At 41.3% G+C, this 23,010-nt stretch overlaps 1 protein-coding gene across 6 annotated transcripts in view; it reads right to left on the reverse strand.

Annotated features, from left to right (window-relative positions):
• LOC135222789 (cyclic AMP-dependent transcription factor ATF-6 alpha-like) overlaps positions 1-23,010 on the reverse strand; it is a 181,924-nt gene that overhangs the window by 93,743 nt on the left and 65,171 nt on the right. For 2 of the 6 annotated variants that reach the window (XM_064261071.1, XM_064261069.1), the window contains exons 2-4: positions 18,748-18,849; positions 10,028-10,086; positions 9,630-9,741 (exon numbers count right to left, since the gene is read on the reverse strand). In XM_064261071.1, coding sequence (XP_064117141.1) covers positions 9,630-9,741; positions 10,028-10,086; positions 18,748-18,849 — 273 coding nt within the window. Of the gene's footprint in view, positions 1-9,629; positions 9,742-10,027; positions 10,087-18,747; positions 18,853-23,010 lie in introns of all 6 variants that reach the window. The other 4 variants (XM_064261070.1, XM_064261068.1, XM_064261073.1 and 1 more) reach the window with 2 other exon arrangements.

Raw genomic sequence — 23,010 nt, forward strand, 5'->3', positions numbered from 1 at the left:
AGGCTCCTCATCTTCTGGCGAGTTGGACAGCAGGATGCCCCCCTGGTGGTGGACCTGGGGGGTTCGACTGCTGTCCTTGGTCGACCTCGGCGATATCTGGGGGTACTGGTGGGCTCCGGTGGGGTTTCGTTCTGAGGTAGGATCCTGCAGGAGCTTTCTGAGGGGACGTCTTCGTCAGGAACAAAAGCGGGCTTCAGCCAGTCTATTGAGACCCAGTCCTCGCAGCCGTTGATAGAGACGTGGAACGCCTTCTCTGCTAAGCAGATGACTTGATGCAGTCCTCAGTAGGGTCTCGTTAGGGGCTGGCGAGTGGGGCTTTCCTTATGAAAACGTATTGGCAGGAGTACAGGGCTCTCGGTCAGAACTGCTTCTTTCTGTCGGAGGTCTCCCGGCAGGGGATGAATTTCTGGGCGGCTGCGTGGAGTCTTGACAGGGGGACGTCGAAGTCGTTGTTGTCGGCCAGGAAAAATTCTCCTGGCACTGTCAAAGTCTCCCCGTAGACCTTCGTCGGTGAGGGGTCGCCTTTGGCTCTTGGGGCGGTGCGGAGGTCGAGGAGGACACACAGTAATTGTGCCTTCCAGTCGGGGCCATTGTGCCATCAGGGAGGCTTTTAGGGAGTGGTGGGTTCTCTCCACCATGCCGTTGGCTGTGGGGTTGTAGGCCATGGTGGTGTGGTGTTTCGTCCCCATCAAGCGTGCCAGGGCAGTCCTGAGTTCCGAGATGAAGGCGGTTCCCCAGTCGGTTATGATGTCGTCTGGCACTCCAAAGTGGCTGATCCAACTGGAGGGCTTCGGCGCAGGCGTCTGCAGTGGCTTCTGACATCGGGGTGGCCTCTGGCCACCTGGTGGACGGGTCGATCCCCGTCAGGAGGTATCTGGCACTGTTGGATGGGAGGAGGGGGCCGACAACGTCCACATGTATGTGCCCGATTCTCCGCCTGGGTTGAGGGGAAGGTGCCTACTCCCGATTCAGTGTGCCTTCCTGTCTTGCTGCTTTGGCACGCGATGCAGTTCCTGGCCCATTCCTGGGAGTCCCTCTTGATGCAATGCCACACAAACTTCTCTGTCATGAGTCTGGTTGTTGTGCGGGGCAACGGGTGCGAGAGGCTGTGTATTACGTCAAATACCAGTTGTCACTGGGAGGCTGGGATTATGGGGCATGGGCGGCTGGTGCTGGTGTCAAAGATGAGCGTTGTCTTGGAAGGACCGAAAGGGATGTCTTCCCACCGGAGGGCAGTACTGGTGGTGTGGTAGGCTGGTACTTCGGGGTCGGTGGCTTGCTCTTGTGCTAGGTCCTTGTACTCCACACAGAGGTGCAGGGAGTTTATTTCGATCCTCAAGAGGGCATCAGCTACAGGATTCCTCCTGCTGGGGTCGTACTTGATGGAGCACACGAACAAAGAGAAGGCCGCGAGGTGTCGTTGCTGTCTTGTGGACCAAGCGTCTCCTGCCTTGACAAAGGCATGGACCAGCAGCGGGTGGTCTGTCCTTATGGTGAACGGAACGCCTTCCAGGAGGTACTTGGAAGTGGCGGATGGCTTGGTAGACAACAAGGAACTCACGGTCGAAGGTGCTGTAGCAGGTCTCGGAGGGTTTCAGTTTCCTACTGAAGAAAGCTAGTGACGTAGGGACCCCGTTGACCAGCTGTTCCAGGATGGTGCCATGTGTGATGTTCCTGGCATTGATCGTGAGCCCTAGGGGTGCATCAGGATCCTAGTGAGTCAGGGTTGTACCTCTGCTGAGACGACGACTTGGTGCGGTCGAAAGTGTGCTGCTGGGCTTCCCCCCATTTCAGTTTCTTCAGCTTGCCGTTCAGGACCTAGGTCAAAGGGCACATATTGCGGGCGATGTCCGGAATGAACCTTCTGTAATAGTTCACCATCCCGATGAACTCTTGGAGGGCGTTGACTGTCGTCAGTGTCAGGAACTTCTCCACTGCGGCTACTTTCGATGCCATGGGATGTACTCCTGCTGGGGTGATCTCATGGCCTAGGAAATCCACCTTTTCTGTGCCGAACGTGCATTTGTCGAACCGGATGACGAGCCCGTTCTCCTGCAGGAGCTTGAGGACAGCCCCGGACATGGTTCAGGTGCTCCTCCAGCGATCTGGAAAACATAAGAATTATTGTCCACATAGCAGACGCAGAAGGGCAAGTCGCTGAGGATGCGGTCCATAAGGCGCTGGAAGGTGGCTCCAGCGTTTTGCAGGTCGAAGGTGGAGAAGGCAAACAAAAAGGACCCCAAGGGCATAATGATTAGACGGGAACCTGGAAGTAAGATTTTAGTAAATCAATTTTAGAAAAAATCTTCGCTCGTGGAGGGGCCCGGTGAGGTCCTGCATGTTCGGTAGGGGGTATCTGTCAGGCGTGGTGACAAGGTTGAGGTGGCAGTAGTCACTGCAGGGCCTCCATGTACCGTCTGCCTTCTTCGCCATGTGGAAGGGGGATGCCAAAGGGCTCACGGCCTTCTTGCAGATACCCGTCTGCTCCATCTCTGTGAATGCATTCTTGGCTTCCTGGAGGAACTTCGGCAGGAGGCGGCGGAACTTTGTGGGCGTCAGGGGGTCCTTGGTGTCAATGTGATGGTACACACCGTGCTTGGGCGCGGCTCCTGCCACCTGGCAGAGCTCGGGTCAGAAGATGTCCGGGAACTCTTGTAGGAGGGAGGCGTACTTGTGGGGGGAGACGGAGCATACGGTGGGTCCTCTGGGGCCTGTGGTGAGTGGGCGAGAGAGGCAAGTTTCTGTGTTAAGGAGGCGTTGGCGGGCTACCTCAACTAGGAGCCCGTGGTGAGCCAGGAAGTCCGCCCCCAGGAGAGGGATTCTTACATCAGTGATGATGAGGGCCAGGTGTAGGTCCGACCCAGGAACGCGATGGTTTGGGTCTTGGTGCCATAGGAGCAGATGGGGGTCCTGTTGGCGGCTATGAGGGTCTGGGGTGTCAGGGGTGTAGCTGCGGTCCTCTGCTGACAGCGGGAACACCGATTGTATGGCACCAATGTCGACCAACATCTTGAGGCCAGAGATCGTGTCCTTGACGTAAAAACCTCTGAGGCGGGACTTGGCTATTGCTGCTGGCACTCGCACTTCCTTGCCTTACTCCCGAACTTCTGGTGGAAGTAGCACCAGCAGTGTCCTGGCAAGGCTGCGGGGCTCTCCTCCTCTAGAAGGCTGCATCGATCCCAGCCTCCTCGGGCTCTTCCTGCTGCAGGCTGTTGACTGATGGTGAGTTTTGTGGCACGGGTGGCGGTGTACAGGTTATAAGCTTGCTCCACCAGACTCCTAGTCCAGCTCATCCGTGTCGGGGATCTGGCTGCGTACCTGAGGGGTGAGTTGGCGGAGGAAGAGCGGTTTCAGAAGGCTTACCTCCTTCCTGCAGCCTTGAGGGTCCACCTTTGGCTGCAGTACCAGGGCCTGGAGGTTGTGCCAGGCTAGCCTTGGGTCCTCGGTGATCATGGAGTTGACCACCAGGTCAAAGATGTGGGCGGCTCTCTCGGTGACCGGGAGGGAGAAGGCCTGGGTCAGCTGCGTCTCCAGGTCCTCGTAGGGTAGCACTCCGGGTTGGCTGGCCATCCATGGGGTGAAGCGGTTGAAGACATCCTATGGGAAGGCTGCAGTGATCAGGTCCAACTTGGTTCCCTCTGGTGATTCCATAGAGCTGAAACTGGATTTCCATGCTGTGGAGCTAGGCTGCGACGTTCTGTCGGGAAAAGGGCAGCAGTTTGACGGAGTGGGGCTCCGACGGCGCAGTGGCAGCTTGCAAGGACATCGATCGAGGTGTGGGTCGGGGCTTCGAGAAACCACTTGGGGAGAGCATGGCTTAGGCCGTGGGTCGGGGCGACAAGGAACCAGAAGGGGCGGCGATGGACAGCTCCCAATTTTGAGTAGAGTTCTCCAAGTCTGCCATCTCACTCTTATGGTTAACAGGTGTCGTAAATGGCGGGCCAAACCGTGAAGAAGAATGCCAAAACACTGAACATTGATATTCTGAACTCTAGGTAAACTCGCCTAACTAGCATTCTTAGCCTCTGCTCTAGCAGCTGCTTTCCTACTTTTGTCATGTTCAAGTTCCATTAAATAGGAATCTAATATCTGCCATTTCCCCTTATCCCAATCTTCACACTTGTTGCAAGTCAGAGTTAAAGAACAAACTTGTCCTCTGCACATAACACACAAAGTATGGGAGTCATATTTAACAGAGGTCAGTCTCAGCTGCAAAACCTAATACTGGATGAATTAGTTTGACATAATTCAATCGAAAGTCAATATTAATTATATAGTTAAATCTGAGCTAATATAATTAGCTCTAAGAAAGTAATGGAATATGTCAGCCAACCGGTGAAAAACCACAACCATCTGGTGACCAAAAATTTCAAGGGTTGCTCGACCACCATGTAAGCTCGTTAACCGGCAGAAACAAATTGATATTTTAGCTACATTGTACCTGTTCTTCCCCAAAGGTGGGTGGGGGCTAGTTATCTACATCCAAGACAAAAGAGCACTACTGTGATTTCCAAAATGTTTCAAATTTCAAGCGCCGTAGTGTTAGAAACTTATAGCTATGTAATTACTTGGTAAACCCTATAATGAAACCATAGGTACCCTGCATGAAATCTGGCAGCAAATAAGAGCATCTTTAATTATCGACTGAGTAGGTCAAGTCATACAGTGGAGAGTGCCTTTGGCATACTACCAAACTGGTAGATAATGTTAACAATTACCATTATAGTACTGTCTTGATTTGGTCTACTTGTTTAAAAAAGTATTAATATGAAACACCTTTTTGTACCATTTCTTTTCTACAAAAATAATACGTATTTAACAGGAAATACCTTTCGTATACCATCTGATAATGAACCCTTGAGGTTGGCCAATTAAAAAAAGAAAGAAAAAAAATACATCAATGGAAAGAGGAAGACATGCAAATGTATATGGTGCAAGAAAAAAATTCCAATGAATTTTCCCTACCTTCCACATAAGTTGAAAATAACTATTTTACAAGATAATTGTAAATTTTACCAAGTTATATGAGTTTTTCTAATAAATAATTTTGTTTTAGATGTGTTTTTTCTAAAAAATAATTTTGTTATTTTGTAAAGTTATAATCACAGCTCACACAATATTAAAACAGATAACTAAAATCAATAACAAATTCTGAGTATATTTGTTGTAAAATATTTACGTAAATTTATTGAGATCGAAGATGCAGTAACTTTTTTGGGTTACGCATGTCTTTTCTAATATTTTTTTGCACTTTTATTTCCAAAATTACAATTATAATTGTCATACTATTATAAAAGATAAAAACTAAAAACAAAAACAACCCCTTGATATATTTATGAGCAATATATAATATGAGAGAGAGGCAACACATTTGTTTGTGAGTTGTATTCAGTGTTATATTTATCTATGTATGACATTCTCAAAGTATATCAAGAACACTGGAAATCTAAAATGCAATTTTTACTTAAAAAAGATAATGCCTTTTCATTTATTATATTTCAGAACATTCTAATAAATTGCATTGATTGCAGTTAGGTCACTGACATATATATATTTCTTAAGAAAAAAAATCAGTGAATGTCCTGAATAAATGTTAGAAATATTTATATTGTTACTTATATTTCATTTAAGTTGTTTTATATTCATGTATATGAGAGATTCGACCCTAAGAGTAGATAGTATATAAAAATACTGAAAATCTTGAATACCACATTTATGCTAATCAAAACATAAAAATAAAGGCAAGTTTGTCTACTAAAGTCTGCCCTTCAACTTTTTTTTAATTAGCTGGAAACGCATGTGTCACAATGTGCCTACTGCACACCCCCTCCGCGTAAGTTGAGGGGTTGCCAATTACATTGTGTACGTTGAAATGGACACCGTAAGTTGAAGTTACTACTTACATCTGCCATAATTACATCACGTATGTTGAAAGAGCTATACATACGTCGAAAGAGCTCTCCAGTACGCGGCATGACATGGAGACGTTTGACATTTGTCGTGGCTCGACTGCGATAACTATGTGCAACAGATAGTTGTCGTAATCACTTGGTGGATGTTGTGAAACTCGGCGACCATGTGAGAGCACATGAAGATTTTGGTGTAATTCAGTCGTAATTCAGCTTTTACAACGGTCGCGGGCTTTATTCGCCAATGTGTGATTTAGCTTTAAGAGTAATGTTACCCTAAGACGTATTTGAAATCGTATTACTGTAAAGTTTGTTTAATATGATTATGCTAATTATCTTATCTTCATTTTCCAGTCTGCTTTTACTGGAAAAAAAATGAAAATAATTGGTACATATTTCAAATATTGCATATCTTCCGTCATCAAAACTCTTTAGAGTAATATCATTTCAAATGCATCTAAGTTACCTTTAGAGAGAGGAGAGAGACAGACCCGTAGAGAGAGACGAGAGAGAGAGAGAGAGAGAGAGGAGAACATACCTATTATGCTCAGTATGGGGCCCAACCTGGAATGAGCATAGTAAATACATAACTACATTAAAAGTATGCTGTAAATAATCTTTTTTTCATAAAAATCAGTACATATCTAGTCACAAACCACAATGTGGAAAAATACAGTAATTAGTGAATAAAAAGTGTTGCTCTACAAAAAAACGAATTAGTAATAATTTTAGAGATATGGTCCATAGAAAAAATCTGCAAATTAGCAAAAGTTCCCTGTGAAAAAAATTGAATTTAATTATGTGTTCCACAAAAATTTGTGACTAAGTTAATCATGGAAATGTGAAATGTGCATAACACTTAGTTTTGTGAATTAATCTTTATATTTATTTACCTCTGTGTATGTACTGTCCCTAGCGTCTCTCTCTCTCTCTCTCTCTCTCTCTCTCTCTCTCTCTCTCTCTCTCTCTCTCTCTCTCTCACGGAGATAAGAGATTTTTTATGCACATGTAACATATGTATATGACTTACAGATAAACATGGTATTAACGGTTATTAATTTTTCCATGCTATAATCACAATATTTATGCATTTCTAAAGTAAAATTGGATTACGTGAATGTTGTTCGAAAATCATTATTCGAAAACAGATAGTATCCAAAAAAATTTATTCTAATGGAAAACTGTTAGAATGAAAGTTATTCGAAAGGACAATTTTAAGAAATGATAATTATTCGAAATAAAAAAATCTTAATTCAAATGATGTGTAAAAATAACATTAATTCAAATGCAAAATTCTTTATTCAAACAAGTGTAAAAAGAATAAAAAAGCAAATATACAAAAGAAAATTATTTGAAATAAAAAATATCTATTAAAATATATTCAAGATAAAATAAAATTTACTTATAAATGCAAGTTATGTGCTATGGGGCGTAAATACTCTACGTACTTCTGATACTCGTCAAAGGTTGCCACTAATTATTTTAGCCTTTCATTTAAGTCATGGTATTTCTTGGAACTCTTCATAGTTGGCTCCCTGCTCTTAGTTTTGCAAAATCGATGTCTTACAAATCCTGCTCTCTTTTTAGTGTGTCTAGGAACTTCCATATTGCTGGATGATGCAATGACCCTTGCTGTAAAAAATCTCTGTGCCATCCTTCAAGTGCGTTGTTAGTCCTAGACAAATCAATATTGACTCTCTCAAAACGAGACCACATACTATTTCAAACATAGGACTACATCAATGACGTCTTGAAGGACGACCAATTCATGCATCTTCAAAATAATCTAAAACAGGATTTACTATTGAAGGATATATATTTGAATCTAATAACGCTTCAAATTATTCACTAACTATCTACGGGGACAAAGGCTAGCACAAACATCATTCAAATTCTTAAAGCAAATTCGGAATCTGTATCATATCTCACCTTTAGACCACAATCACAAATCTTTCGATACAAGCACTGACCTAAGTGGAAAAGGCATCTATAATAAGAAGCTGTGTTAAATTCTTCTTTAACAGCAGTTATAGTTTCAAGTTCGAAATCTGACGTTATGGTTGAAACTTGTAAATTTGGAACCATAGACTTAATTTGAGCAAACAATCTTCTATAAGTTTCAGCCCTTTTATCTGGAAGTAAGGCATACACTACCAGAATGGTAAAATTATTCTTCACAGCATGTATACTGTATATAATTGTTCAAATAGCTATGTTACAGTTTTTAATGTCCCATCCACTTGTAAATGTTCACTGTTCTCAAGTATACTCAAATTATTCTGGGTTGAAAAAAGGACCTGAATCATTTAGAAAAAATTGCACTTCGGCGTTTACGGTATCACCCGAATGATTATGTTCACGAGGAACTTAATCACTTCACCATCATTAGTTTTCATGAATAAAAAAACCATCGATTTTAAGCATAAGCTTGCCTTTTTCACTTAAAATGTATTCGCCCTTCTTTGAAGGGCTGCAATATTCTGAGGAAATGAAGTTCTTGGTACTGGCTGGATGCCTTCGACAATATGTATTATCACTTCAAACAATTCAAAATATCAATTTGAACAATTGCCTAGTATAGTAATTTCCCGGTAATTTCCTGATAACGTTTGTTACCATTTCAAACAACAATTCGAATAACTTTCACTTCGAACACTTGCCTATTAGAATAATTTTTTTTCAAAAATTTTCTGTTTGAATAGCTGTTTTTGGAGTAATTGTTTTCAAATAATTGCTTTCGATTAATTACTTTCAAATAATTTTCATGAGACGGTAAATTATGTGAAATTTTAAATAATACATATTGATTCCCAGTCTTCTCTGAAGCTTTGGAGCATTGTGGGGGGAGGGTGTATAACCTGTCAATTATCTTGCCATATTGACAGCAAGAGTAGAGAATGCTGCCCACATGATGATCAAATGCTGTATGTCACCCACTGGACGATAATAAAAAATCTCTCCATAAATCATGAATTTCCATCTTTTGATATCTAAAACACTATATTAGTCATTTCTCTCTCTCTCTCTCTCTCCTTCTAAAGTTATTCTATCTATTTTGTGTGTGTGTTATAAATAATGAACAATTCCCTCTTGAAATTTAGTAAGAACAATCCCCAGCCATCTGCCTCCCTCTCACATTATTCTCTCTGTCTCTATCTCTCTCCTTTAGGGGCAACTTTGTTAGTTTTCCTATTTGACATGAAATTAAAGTGTTTAAGGTATACTTTTATTATATGATAATAATTTAAGGTACATATATTTGATGTAGGATGATAGCTTAAGGAACATATTTGAACTTTCAAAGAGGCATCTATATGCATTTTAAGAGGGTACTTTTAAGTGGTATTTGCAAATTTTAACTATTCTGGGTGGGGGAGGGGGCTTGCAGTACACATCCCCGGCAAATATGGGGTCACCTTGTATTCAGCTACTGATGCAATGATGATAAAGCTTTAAAAAAACTGAATGACAAAGCCACTAATTGTTCCTAAACACTAAATTTTTTAAACTGAATTTTTGTCCTCATTTTTCATTATCAAGCAGCCAAACTCTTGGTCTGCCATCAGCGTGTCAACTTATGAGATCTTGGTCTTCAAGATGTCTCTTGTTGTTTTTAATCTTAATATATACAATACTAAAAGACTTCTTGAGTAAGTTTAATTGATGATATGGACACACTATATTAGATATCTGAAACAACTTAAAAATGTATAAAATTACCTTCTGACTTCATTACTGATGTAATATCACTGTTGGGAAAATTGTCTAAGATGTTTTTCGAATCTGGTGACCATGAAGATACTGGTTCAAACCCATCAAGGGGAAGTGGCATCTAGAAAATAATATCCCACATTATAGTAAAAAGGCATACAGGTATTAACAATTTGTGATTACTATTTTCCTACATTACTAGTAAAAAGGCATACAGGTATTAACAACAATTTGTGATTACAATGTTCTTTTCAAGCAAAATATTTTTATTCAATCATCAAAATAGTGTAAGCAACTCAGAACCACTGACAATCAGATACATAAACAATGACTTTTTACTAAAAATATTCTCATGGTACCACATGCATCATGTAAACAAATAAAACTCAATGTTGATTATAGCTCACCTCCAGATCACTAGACAGTTTACTGATGAGATCATCATCACTGCTGGACTCGGAAACATCTGGAAAAATGAAAAAAATTAATTTTAAAAATTGTGACTTACATCAACTTATCATTCTACCATACTGTATATGTAATACAAACCAAAATAATCACACAAAAAATATTTTCAGAAAAACTAGACCTTGATTGGGGCAAAGAGTGTCCCTGTGTTTATCAATAAATTGGCTTCTACCAAACATTTTTACTACTCTTGCTGCAAAACTAAGGTGGGCTTCTACCAATGTAGTAGTAGTAGTAGTAGTAGTAGTAGTAGTATAGTAGTAGTAGTAGTAGTAGTAATATATAATAATAATAATAATAATAATAATAATAATAAGAATAATAATAAATAAGTAATAATAATATGGAGATGTTACATCAGAAGCAACCCGACGGAGAGAGGATATAGAAGAAGATTGGCCAACATCTGGAATGAGAGGAATAACACCCCCCAAACAGAGCAGAGGCTGGCAGACCAAGTAAGGAACATAAAGAAAAAGAACTGGCTCTCCCCAACAGAAAGAGAAGAACTGGAAAGGGAAATGTCACACGACAACGAATTACACGAAGACGAACTGAGAGACGATGCCACAGAAGACGACAGGGAGGATGAGGTATCAAACAACGACACACGAAGAAACACCGACAAAGTAACAGAGAGGACGGAATGGGTAGAAAAGATTAGACAATGGATGGAGCCAGATACAGAGAGAACAAAGATCCCCTCCATGAAAGCCTACAACACCAAGAAATTAAGGGAGAAAACAAGTGAGGTCAATGAAATAATGGGCCTAATACACACCACCAGTATCACAGAAACAAATAACTTGACATATGCAGGAGCAAGATTAGTAGCAGAACTGATGGGGATTCGAACACCAACACCACCAGCACAACCAACCCAACAGAAACCAAAACAGCAACCTCCATGGAAAAGCAAATCATGGTGATGAGATCTGACTTGAGTAAACTGAAAGAGATGGCAGAAAAAAGGCTAAGAAGCAAGAAAACAAGGGAGGAACTCAACGAGAAATACAAAGTACAAGAGAGGGGACTAAAACAACACAATAGAAGATGTAAAACAGAGGCTTAAGGCCAAAGCACATAAGATCCAACGGTACATGAACAGGAATAAGGGATACCAACAGAACAAACTATTCGGAACCAACCAGAAAAGACTATACAGCCAACTAAGAGGGGAGACAACCACCCAGAAATTCCTGAAGCCGAACCAAGTAAGAGACTCTGGGAAAACATATGGAGCAATCCGGTATCACACAACAAACATGCAACATGGCTCCAGGAAGTCAAGGAAGAAGAAACAGGGAGAATAAAACAAAGATTCACAGACATCACGACAGACACAGTCAGACACCAACTAAAGAAAATGCCAAACTGGAAAGCCCCAGGTCCCGATGAAGTCCATGGATACTGGCTCAAAATTTCAAGGCCCTACACCCACGAATAGCAGAACAACTCCAGCATTGTATCTCAAATCACCAAACACCCAAATGGATGACCACAGGAAGAACATCCTTAGTACAAAAAGACAAGAGTAAGGGAAATATAGCCAGTAACTACAGGCCTATCACCTGCCTACCAATAATGTGGAAGTTACTAACAGGTATCATCAAGTGAAAGGCTATACAAACTACCTAGAGGAGACAAACACCATCCCCCACCAACAGAAAGGCTGCAGAAGGAAGTGTAGGGGCACAAAAGACCAGCTCCTCATAGACAAAATGGTAATGAAGAACAGTAGGAGAAGGAAAACCAACCTAAGTATGGCATGGATAGACTATAAGAAAGCCTTCGACATGATACCACACACATGGCTAATAGAATGCCTGAAAATATATGGGGCAGAGGAAAATACCATCAGCTTCCTCAAAAATACAATGCGCAACTGGAATACAATAATTACAAGCTCTGGAATAAGACTAGCAGAGGTTAATATCAGGAGAGGGATCTTCCAGGGCGACTCACTGTCCCCACTACTCTTCGTAGTAGCCTTGATTCCCATGACAAAAGTACTACAGAAGATGGATGCCGGGTACCAACTCAAGAAAAGAGGCAACAAAATCAACCATCTGATGTTCATGGACGACATCAAGCTGTATGGTAAGAGCATCAAGGAAATAGATACCCTAATCCAGACTGTAAGGATTGTATCTGGGGACATCAGGATGGAGTTTGGAATAGAAAAATGCGCCTTAGTCAACATACAAAAAGGCAAAGTAACGAGAACTGAAGGGATAAAGCTACCAGATGGGAGCAACATCAAACACATAGATGAGACAGGATACAAATACCTGGGAATAATGGAAGGAGGAGATATAAAACACCAAGAGATGAAGGACACGATCAGGAAAGAATATATGCAGAGACTCAAGGCGATACTCAAGTCAAAACTCAACGCCGGAAATATGATAAAAGCCATAAACACATGGGCAGTGCCAGTAATCAGATACAGCGCAGGAATAGTGGAATGGACGAAGGCAGAACTCTGCAGCATACACAAAGCACTACACCCAAGAGCAAATACGGACAGACTATACATAACACGAAAGGAAGGAGGGAGAGGACTACTAAGTATAGAGGACTGTGTCAACATCGAAAACAGAGCACTGGGGCAATATCTGAAAACCAGTGAAGACGAGTGGCGAAAGAGTGCATGGGAAGAAGGACTAATAAAAGTAGACGAAGACCCAGAAATATACAGAGACAGGAGAAAGACAGAAAGAACAGAGGACTGGCACAACAAACCAATGCACGGACAATACATGAGACAGACTAAAGAACTAGCCAGCGATGACAATTGGCAATGGCTACAGAGGGGAGAGCTAAAGAAGGAAACTGAAGGAATGATAACAGCGGCACAAGATCAGGCCCTAAGAACCAGATATGTTCAAAGTATGATAGACGGAAATAACATCTCTCCCATATGTAGGAAGTGCAATACGAAAAATGAAACCATAAACCACATAGCAAGTGAATGCCCGGCACTTGCACAGAACCAGTACAAAAGAGGCATGATTCAGTGGCAAAAGCCCTCCACTGGAGCCTGTGCAAGAAACATCAGCTACCTTGCAGTAATAAGTGGTACGAGCACCAACCTGAAGGAGTGATAGAAAACGATCAGGCAAAGATCCTCTGGACTATGGTATCAGAACGGATAGGGTGATACGTGCAAATAGACCAGACGTGACGTTGATTGACAAAGTCAAGAAGAAAGTATCACTCATTGATGTCGCAATACCATGGGACACCAGAGTGAAGAAAGAGAGGGAAAAAATGGATAAGTATCAAGATCTGAAAATAGAAATAAGAAGGATATAGGATATGCCAGTGGAAATCGTACCCATAATCATAGGAGCACTAGGCACGATCCCAAGATCCCTGAAAAGGAATCTAGAAAAACTAGACGCTGAAGTAGCTCCAGGACTCATGCAGAAGAGTGTGATCCTAGAAACGGCACACATAGTAAGAAAAGTGATGGACTCCTAAGGAGGCAGGATGCAACCCGGAACCCCACACTATAAATACCACCCAGTCGAATTGGAAGACTGTGATAGAGCAAAAAAAAAAAAAAAAAAAAAAAAAAAAAAAAAAAAAAAAAAAAAAAAAAAATAATAATAATAATAATAATAATAATAATAATAATAATAATAATATGGTATGTATTTTAATAATAAAATTAAGAATCACACATACTTATCAAAGAATTACACACTAGTACTCTTTTTGGGGACAGAGAAACCTAAAAAGTCCATGAGTCGATTATCATCACCAAATATAGAATTTGTTCAGAAGGATTCAAGTGAGACTTCTGCACATTGATCATCAAGCCCCATTCTTGGGATAGGAAAAGGGTCCTCCAAACACTTTTCCTTTGATTGGGCTCCAGGAGCCAATCTTAAAGATAGGGGGAGATTCTTACTGCCACTAGATGGAGCCATTTCGCTAAGGGGAAGAGAAATCTGGCTAAACACTTGCAGTGCCAATGAAAGACAATACAGTACGCGGAATTGGAACACTTTGTTCCGTAGGCAATCCTTAGGAATTTCCTCAAGTCCTGGTGTACATATAGGAATGTGTAAATATGCGTCCTGCATATCTATGAATGTCATACAGTCTCCCTGGTGAATGAATGATAGAACAGTTCAGTTTGTCTCCATCCTGAACTATGTCTTCATCACGAAGACATTTAGGGTGCTGACATCTAGTACATGCCTCCAGCCACCTGACACCTTGGGCACCACATACAGATGGTTGTATTAGCCTGGAGAGTTCACGTTATTTACAATTTCTATCACCCACTTCCTTAGGAGAAACTACTTCTTCTGAGAGGGCTAAAGCCTTCTTTAAACCTTTTGCGAAAGTGGTCAATACCACTGAAGAGTTGGTTAAGAGAGGCCTTTCTTTGAAGGGGATGGTGTAACCCTCCCTCAGGACGTTGACAATCCAAGGTTCCGCTCATCTCTCCACTTCTCCCAGAAGAGAAACAGCCTGGCCCCTAAGAGTTTGGAGGAGGTAACCCTCACTTGCAAGAGGAAGCTTTGGACGAAGACTTCTTGATGGACCTGGGGACACATCTGCTGATAGATCGACACCTGGAGAAAGACCTCTGTTGGTTGCCACGAAAGAGCCGCATCTGCAGGGTAAATACTGTCCAAAAAGGATGAACGGAAATGTCTTCCAGTCATCTGGAGGACCGGGACAGAAGATCCTTCATATCCTTCTTCTGGAGATCTGATGAAATCTCCAGAACTGTGGACAAGTGTTGCTATCCAGTGGTGAATAAAGAAGAGCTAACTCCCTTAGAAGTGTAGGAACAACATAGCTCCCTCTTCTTCAGGGATCCCATTGTACATAGGGAGGCTAATTCTTGGGGGTTATCCCTGACTATTTTGTCAAATGCAGGAGACGACCCCAACCAATTGGTGGCACTATCATTGGGCAAAACGGGGCAGTCCTTGACCTTGTGTGCTAGAGCACCCACTGCCCAGTCAAGGCACTTAAGCAACTCATAAACTTTAAAAACACTCGAGGAGGTGAGCAAAAATGGATCTTTTGGACGAGTCTATTAGCCCAGAGTAGTCACGCTGGGAAGCAGACACTCCCAGAAAAGGCACTTCCCCAGTGGTGTAAAACTGGAAGTTTTACACCACTTAGTCTGGAAGGAGGAAAGCAAAAGATGGCAGTGCCCTGATTGCTCTTCTCCAAAAGCCAACCATCAATCTCACTCAGGGCCTTCTTTGCAGAAAAAGAAAGAACTAGCATAGGAAGCTTCACAGAGTCCACCAACTGTGCCTCCATGAGAAAAGCAGATATTGGTGACAAAGGAGTAGCAGGCAAAAAGAAACCAGGAAAAGTCACTCCTGGCCCTCCAAAGATGATGGGCGCTCTGAAATTGCAGGGCAAATGGGCACTAAAGGGCACTTACACACTTGGGCACTCAGACGAAACTTGAAGCCCACCTAAGCCAGCTTCAGAATCTGAAGGGCACTTGGATGCCAGGTGAGACTCGGGCGCTGGAGGGCACTTGGGAGCAGACACTTTGCTAGATGAAGACCGCTTACGAGAGGATGGGCACTTGAAAGCAACAGTCTGACTCTCTACAAAGGGTAGTCTAGAAGAAAAATGCTTCGGGCTGTCCCAGTGGCTACATGATGGCCAAGAACTAAGTACAGGATCCATGAGTCTCTCACACGGTATTGGAAGAGAATGGGACGCATCACTTGCATGTCTTTTCAGTGGACATTATATATTCACAAAGTGCCAATGATGCCTGGGAAAAGACTCATCTGAGTTTGCCAAAAGACTATGTGCTTCACAGGATACACCCTTCCAGTGGCACTTGGCTGCAACCTGGGAACTTGTAATAGGTTCAACCGAGGGGGTGACTACCAGTGGGCAGACCCAACTGAGCTCCTTTAGGCTACCAGTTTGACTTTTCCCATGTTTAGAAGAGCATGTCATTGACCTTTGCCTAAGAGAATCGGTGGGCGGGGCAGCCACCTTCTCTAGCTCTTCACTTGCAATAGGTGCCATCAGGTGCTCCACAGACAGTACTGTCACTAGGTGTCATTGGGTACTCTGAAAACTCAATTGTCCATAAAGACCTTCACAGATGTGGCTAACTGTGCAATCGATTCAACTATCAATTCGAACCTTTTATCAATCTTGTACTCGAGACTGGTGATGGGGTTGGGTTCGGAAACAAAGGAGCTGGGTAAAGGAGTGGGGTACAGACAAAGTACGTACATACTGGGAACAAGGTCAATACAAATCACAGGCACATCTACATCGACATCAACATTATCAACATCTAGTAGGGAAAAACTCTCTATCACGAGAGTATATATAATGTTCTAAAAGGTCCACAATAATACAAAGTGTAAAAAGTCCGTGTATAATTTTGAAGACTTTACAGAAAGCTTTCGAACCCTTCCCTGGGTTCATCTTCAGTCCAAAAAAAAAAATTTTTTTTTTTTGGACTGAAGATGAACCCAGGGAAGGGTTCGAAAGCTTTCTGTAAAGTCTTCAAAATTATACACGGACTTTTTACACTTTGTATTATTGTGGACCATTTAGAACATTATCAACACCATTATTATGAGATTCCTGGCTAGCTAAGGACTTACTAATCATCTAGCAGTCGCTTTCGTTTCTCTAGCTCTTCCAAGTTTACTTGAATGTGATTTGAAAGTCTTCCATTTTTTATTGTCCCAGTTAATACATTTGCTACATCTTAAGTCTATCATACAAACTTGTCCTCTGCCATCTGTACAGTGGACCCCCGGATATGCGGGGATGCGTTCCAGACACCCCCCCCCCCCACAAATAGCTAGAATCCATAAATACTTAGAACCCTTTTAAAAACGCTCAAAACTGCCTATTTTGTTTGTTCAAACTCAAGAAAAACCCACTAAAATTGCTCATACCTTTTTTTTGTATAGTTTTATCACAAAAAGTGCATTTAATCATGAAATTGATAAGAAAATACAGTAATTTGTGGATATTTCTCATATAATAATACAGCGAATATGCGAATTTCCCACAAATAATGGGTAGATATGGTCCATACAAAAATCTGCAAATATGTGACTCCATGAATGTCGAGAACACAAATACAGGGGTCCACTGTACACAGAGTGCAAATCATAAGATTCCTTAGTTAAATGAGTGCGTATTGCAGCCTTTGCTGTAAGCTGCAATACCTAAAGCTAGAAGAACTTGAGTTCTGACATGTTTTACAAGTCCAAAAGAGTTGTTATTGGCAAATGTCTGAGTCAAACCACTGAATTGTTGAAGTATGTAATACATAAATAGAGCCTAACTCTATCCAAATATGCTGTAAGGCTAGACAATCCAAGAATACTTCACCAAACACGATGAAAGTTAACCGGAAAAGATGAATTCCAAAACCAAAGCTGCAGCTAATAGCTATAGTACACCCATCAGCCGGCAGAAACAAATTGAAGTCCTTTTACTAGTTGTTCCTCTCTTTCCCCAAAAGCAGGCAAGGCTACTCACCTGGCAACTAGAAAATAGTGCAACGTGCGTATTTCAAAATTTTTGCTGTCTACCAAGTGAAAATCTTAGCAATGTAATTACTTGGTAAGTTACTTGTATAAAAACACAGCATCCAATTCATTTCAATGAACTTGTTACTACATCATCCAACAACTTGCTGTTTTCATTTTTTCTATTACAGTAGTAATGCATATTGTTGCTTCATCTTTAGCAGCATGTACAAAACCAATTCTATACTGTACCAGTCATGTCTGCTTCATATGGATGTACTCTCATAGATAGCAGGCCCTTTCTGGTTTAGAATGATGCACCACAACCCAACATTTCCCTGGATTCCTTTTCTGCAGATTTGGAAACCTGAACTGTAGACCCTTTCCCTATCCTACATTCTTCCAATCTTTTTGCAATTTACCACTGTCACAAACTTAGTTTCTCTGGTACACCCAGCACATTCAAGTAAACTTCTCTTTTATTCTTTTAAGCCATATATCCTCTTATTTGTTTAGTGAGGTGCAAAAATAAATTTGACATAAGATAGGAATACACATCCTATACCCATGCCATTTTTGTATTTTTCACGTGATAAGAAGCAATGTGAATGCTGCTGTGTACTTTCCAATGGAACGGTGACATGACTTTTGACTTTTAAGTCTCCTGCAACATGTAAAGTGCCTTTCCTCCCCAGCAAAATTCATGACCTTTACAAAACACTCTACCCTTATGCTCAAGCTAAACTGTTTATACTCCAAGGATTGCAAGGTCCAAACAGTACTACTCACAATCCGTTAAATAACAGTATGCTAGGACAATGTCCATGTATTTCTACTAATTATCCCCTCTGCAATAAGAGTCAAGACAATGTCCAAGTAGTAAAAATCAAAAGTTTACTCACAACACCTGAAATAAGTGAATCTTGTAACTCCACATGCATACATACTGCAAGCTTTTAGAATCCTTTCATTAAATATACTGTACTGTAAAGCCAGAAAAAAAGATGTAGTTCTGTATATATAAAAAAAATACACAAAATGTGCTCATTTTGCAGCCAAGAACAGGAAGCAAAAACAAAAAGTCCCGACACCTTCCCAATAAAGCCTTTGAAACAATGAACAAACAAAATAATGAGTCAAAGCATGATGACCTGCAGGCAAAGAGGCAAGTCCCATCTCCTGCATGAAACTATCAAGGGCTGCCTGGGTCTCAACACCTGATGTAAAGTCACCATCTACAAGGTCAGAAGTTGCTGCTGAAATAAAAAGTAGCACACCTAAGTTTTCAATAATATGACAAATTAACATGTGCTAATTGCCAGTAAAGACATACAATTCAGGACTGATTATAATACTGAAAAACAAACAATTATTTAGAATTAATGCCTATATTTTAGTTTAAATGTGCTACAATAATAATGAGGATCATTAGAAACATCATTACTAGAGATGACATACAAAATGATTATATTAAGTACGGTACAAGGGATGCACTGAATAATTTACTACAAACAGTACCTTGATCTAAATTATGTGCATGTAACATAATAATAATAAAAAAAAGACCTTTACAAACATAAAATACATTGTTCCCAAATATAAATTGATATAGCTTTTCTAATGTTACTTTTCCCGGGGTTTTGTATTGTCAAAAGTTGGATCAGTAAGCAAAGTCCTTGGTTTTTGAAGAGTTTGAGTTCATCCAAACTGTTGCTGGCTTAGTCTCCTGAAGACATCAAGTCCTCAGTCTTGCTGAACCAACACAATCTTGGTAAAACACTATCATGCTGTGTTATTTTCTCTTACTTTTCAACTACCATACTTGTGTTAGACCACCTACACAACTACCCCAAAATTTTCAATTTATAAACCCCAAATTCTTAAATCAACCTTAGCCAAATCCATGATTAATTTTAAATTAGAAAGTATATTTTTTATAGTAAAATGAGATTTTATGTATGCTTACTAAGTAATCGCATAGCTAAGAATTTCTAGTACCGGCATCTAAAGTTTGAAAATTGTGGTAGCAATTCTTTTTTTTTGGTGTAGGCAGGTATCCTCGCCCACTACCTGGGATGAAGGTAAACAACATAGCAAATGAGCTCAATTTATTTATGCCCTGTCATCCATGAGAGGGGAGGTCGGTGGGCTCCTATTCTGTAATTAGTACTTGGTAAGTATACATAAAATTAATTTTATTACAAAAATATTTTGTGTATGTAACTTACCAAGTAATTGCATAGCTAATTCCCACATTGTTAGGAGGTGAAATTCATGGATGAAAACTATTGCACAGTATTAATGGTAATTAAATGCAAATACTGTAAAAAGTTGCTGGCATTAATAAGATGCTTGTTGCTTCCTTACCTGTTAAGAGAGCTATTGCAGGAAATTACTGCCTCTGGTGCAGCTCATCTCAACTCGTAGAGATGTGAAATCAGACCAAGGGTCACCTACTACATAGTGGGAGCCTTACAAAGAGGGCTGCTCCGAGCACTAATAAACCACAGACATTGCCCCTGCCCTCAGCACAGTACCATAAAAAACACAAGAGCCAGAACACAAAAACAATCTACACCAATAATTTAAAAACACCACCACCCTACCAACAATTCTGGAGGGTATCCAGTACAAAGTACCCCCGGACTCCCCTAGGACCTAACACAAGATTCAAGGTGAAGAGTAAGGTAGGAAGAAATGCTTCCTGTGTTTCCTTTCCCGGAAACATCCCAGCTACGGTGATCGGACCAAAGGTACTGCAGTCATTAAAAGTAGTTTTGATTTCATGTAAATAGTGTGATGCAAAGACAGACTTACATTTCCAATATGTGGATTGGAGTGTGGCAATCTAAAGAAAGGTTATACCTAAAGGCTAGGGACATAACTACTACTCTGATCTTATGTTCTTTCACCTTCAGAACAGGTAACACTTCTTCTTCTACCTGTGAATGGGACTCATGAATGAGAACTCTCAGGAAAAAAAAGGGAGGACATTCTTTGAGAGAATGAGAGGGGTCCTTTACCAAACACCATAAGTTATAGGAAGCCCCTCGATAGAACTTGAGAGCTCTCATTGGGCAAAGGGACGTCTCCTCTTCTTTCGGACCCATCAAGTAAGACAAGTTCTTAATTGTAAAAGACAGAGGCCAAGGTTTAGCAGGACTCGCATTTTTAGCGAGAAATCTCAGAGTACTCATAGGAAACTAGGGCATCCCAGTTGAAGAACCCGATCCTTTTATCTAAAGCTTGAATTTTGCTTACCCTTCTGACTAAGGCCAAAGTTAACAGAAAAATGGTCTTCCTGGTTAGATTCCTAAGAAGCCAGGGGTTTGAAAGGAGGGCCAGACAACCATTTCAGGACCATGTCCCGATTTAAGGAAGTTTGTTGAGTTTCCTTACGTTTGCATGTATCGAAAGACTTAATCAAGTCTGTTAAGTCTTGATTAGAAGACAAGTCTAGACTCCTATGTCTGGATACAGCGCCTAACATGGCTCAGTACCCTTTAATGGTGGAAGAAAATAATCCTCTTGACTGTAGTTCAAGGTTCTTCCTTGGCCCACTCTTGTTTATGATTTACATTAATGACACTGATGTAGGAGGCTTAACTAACAGGATAGCCAAATTTGCAGATGACATCAAACCCGGCGTAAATGCAGCAGACCCAGATACAGTGGAAAGTTTAAGAAATGATCTAAGGAAAATAGGAGAGTGGTCAAAAAGATGGCAAATGCCTTTTAACCTTGATAAATGCAAAGTGGAAACAAACAACCCTCGTGCAAACTATATGCTGCTGGGGAGTAACAGAAACACTGTAAAAGAAGAAGAGGACCTTGGAGTCATTATTACCAAGGACTGAAAATCCACAAAACAATTACATCAAAGCTGAAAAGAAGGCACAAAAACTAGTGGGATACATAATGAAGCAGTTCAAATACAGAAACAAAAAAGAAACAGTTCTGCAGCTCTACACTTCAGTAGTTAGACCACATCTTGAATATACAGTACAGTTTTGGTCACCAACACTAAGCCACAAGGTTAATTTCAACCATCAGGCAAATAGGTTACCAAAGACGACAAGAGAGCCTGAACATGTATGACTTAGAAACACAATGATTGAGAGGACACCTAATAAAGACATTCAAAATACTGAAAGGCATAACGAAAGTAGACTGTAACCTCTTCACATTAACAGACATAATGGATGGAAACTAGAACTGAAGTGATACAATAGATCCCACTGCGGGAACTTCTTCACATACAAGATATGTGACACATGAAATAAACAGCCACCAGAAGTTGTAAATAGCAGCAGTGTGGAAGAGTTCAAAAGAAATCTAGACAAGATCATTAAAACATTGTGAATGAATTGTAAAACCTGTTCATAGAGGTAAGAGAGCACACGATGTCTCCTCCTTGGATGGACTAATAATTCTCCGAGACATCATAATCCCTGTGACTCCTGAGGTACAGAAGGAAATCAGTGATCTCTGTTACAGTCACTTGAGAAGATGAGACTTGATTTCTTATCCAACAAGACCTGAAAATGGATAACTTGTTTTGATAAATGTCGGAGGATGATTGACGCCTACATTCCGAGATCTCCTCTGCAGCCGACTTCAACAAGCCCGAACTCAAAAAGCCTTTAGCTCTGAGGAGTCTGATGACAGTTTGAACCCTGTCAGAGCCAGCATAGAAAACCCTTGCTGGAACCTCATTATGTGTAGTTGTCTGAGCAGTTTTAATCTTTGTAGTTGTCTGAGCGTTTTTAATCCTTGGAAAATCTGCTAACAGACTGATTAGGCTCAGAAACCATTCCCTGAGGGGCCATAATGGGGCAATGAGGATCATTAGGACATTTCAGTGGGTTAAGAACTTCTTGAGAACCTCTCTGATCATTCCCGGAGGAGAGTATACAACTCCTTGTCTAACCAGTCCAGGAGCATGGCATCCACAGCCCAAGCCGCTGGATCTGGAACTGAGGAGCAATAAAGAGGAAGCCGATGATTTTTGGCAGTCACAAACAGGTCTATCATTGGCCTTCCCAACAACTTCCAAACATTCCGTAACAATGGCTTGATAGGAACGACTGAGCTGGTCTGCTAATACGTTCAATTTTCCCTGAACAAACCTTGTCACCAACTTTGTGTGGTTCTCATTGGCCAAAAGAAGGTCTCTCACAGTATCGCAAAGAGAGAAGGAGTGGGTTCCCCCTTGCTTGGAAATGTATGCAAGGGCTGTAATGTTGTCCGAATGTATAGCTACTACCTCGTCTCAGAGTTCTGATGCCAACACCTGGAGTCCCAGAGTTGAGGCTTTCAACTCTTTTAGGTTGATATGCCAGGCCTTTTGTCGTAAAGTCCACATTCCAGAGAGCTCCCTCTTCCCTATCAGAGCTCCCCAGCCTACGTCAGAT

The sequence above is a fragment of the Macrobrachium nipponense genome, chromosome 8, assembly GCF_015104395.2.
Source record: "Macrobrachium nipponense isolate FS-2020 chromosome 8, ASM1510439v2, whole genome shotgun sequence".
Classification (NCBI taxonomy): domain Eukaryota; kingdom Metazoa; phylum Arthropoda; class Malacostraca; order Decapoda; family Palaemonidae; genus Macrobrachium; species Macrobrachium nipponense.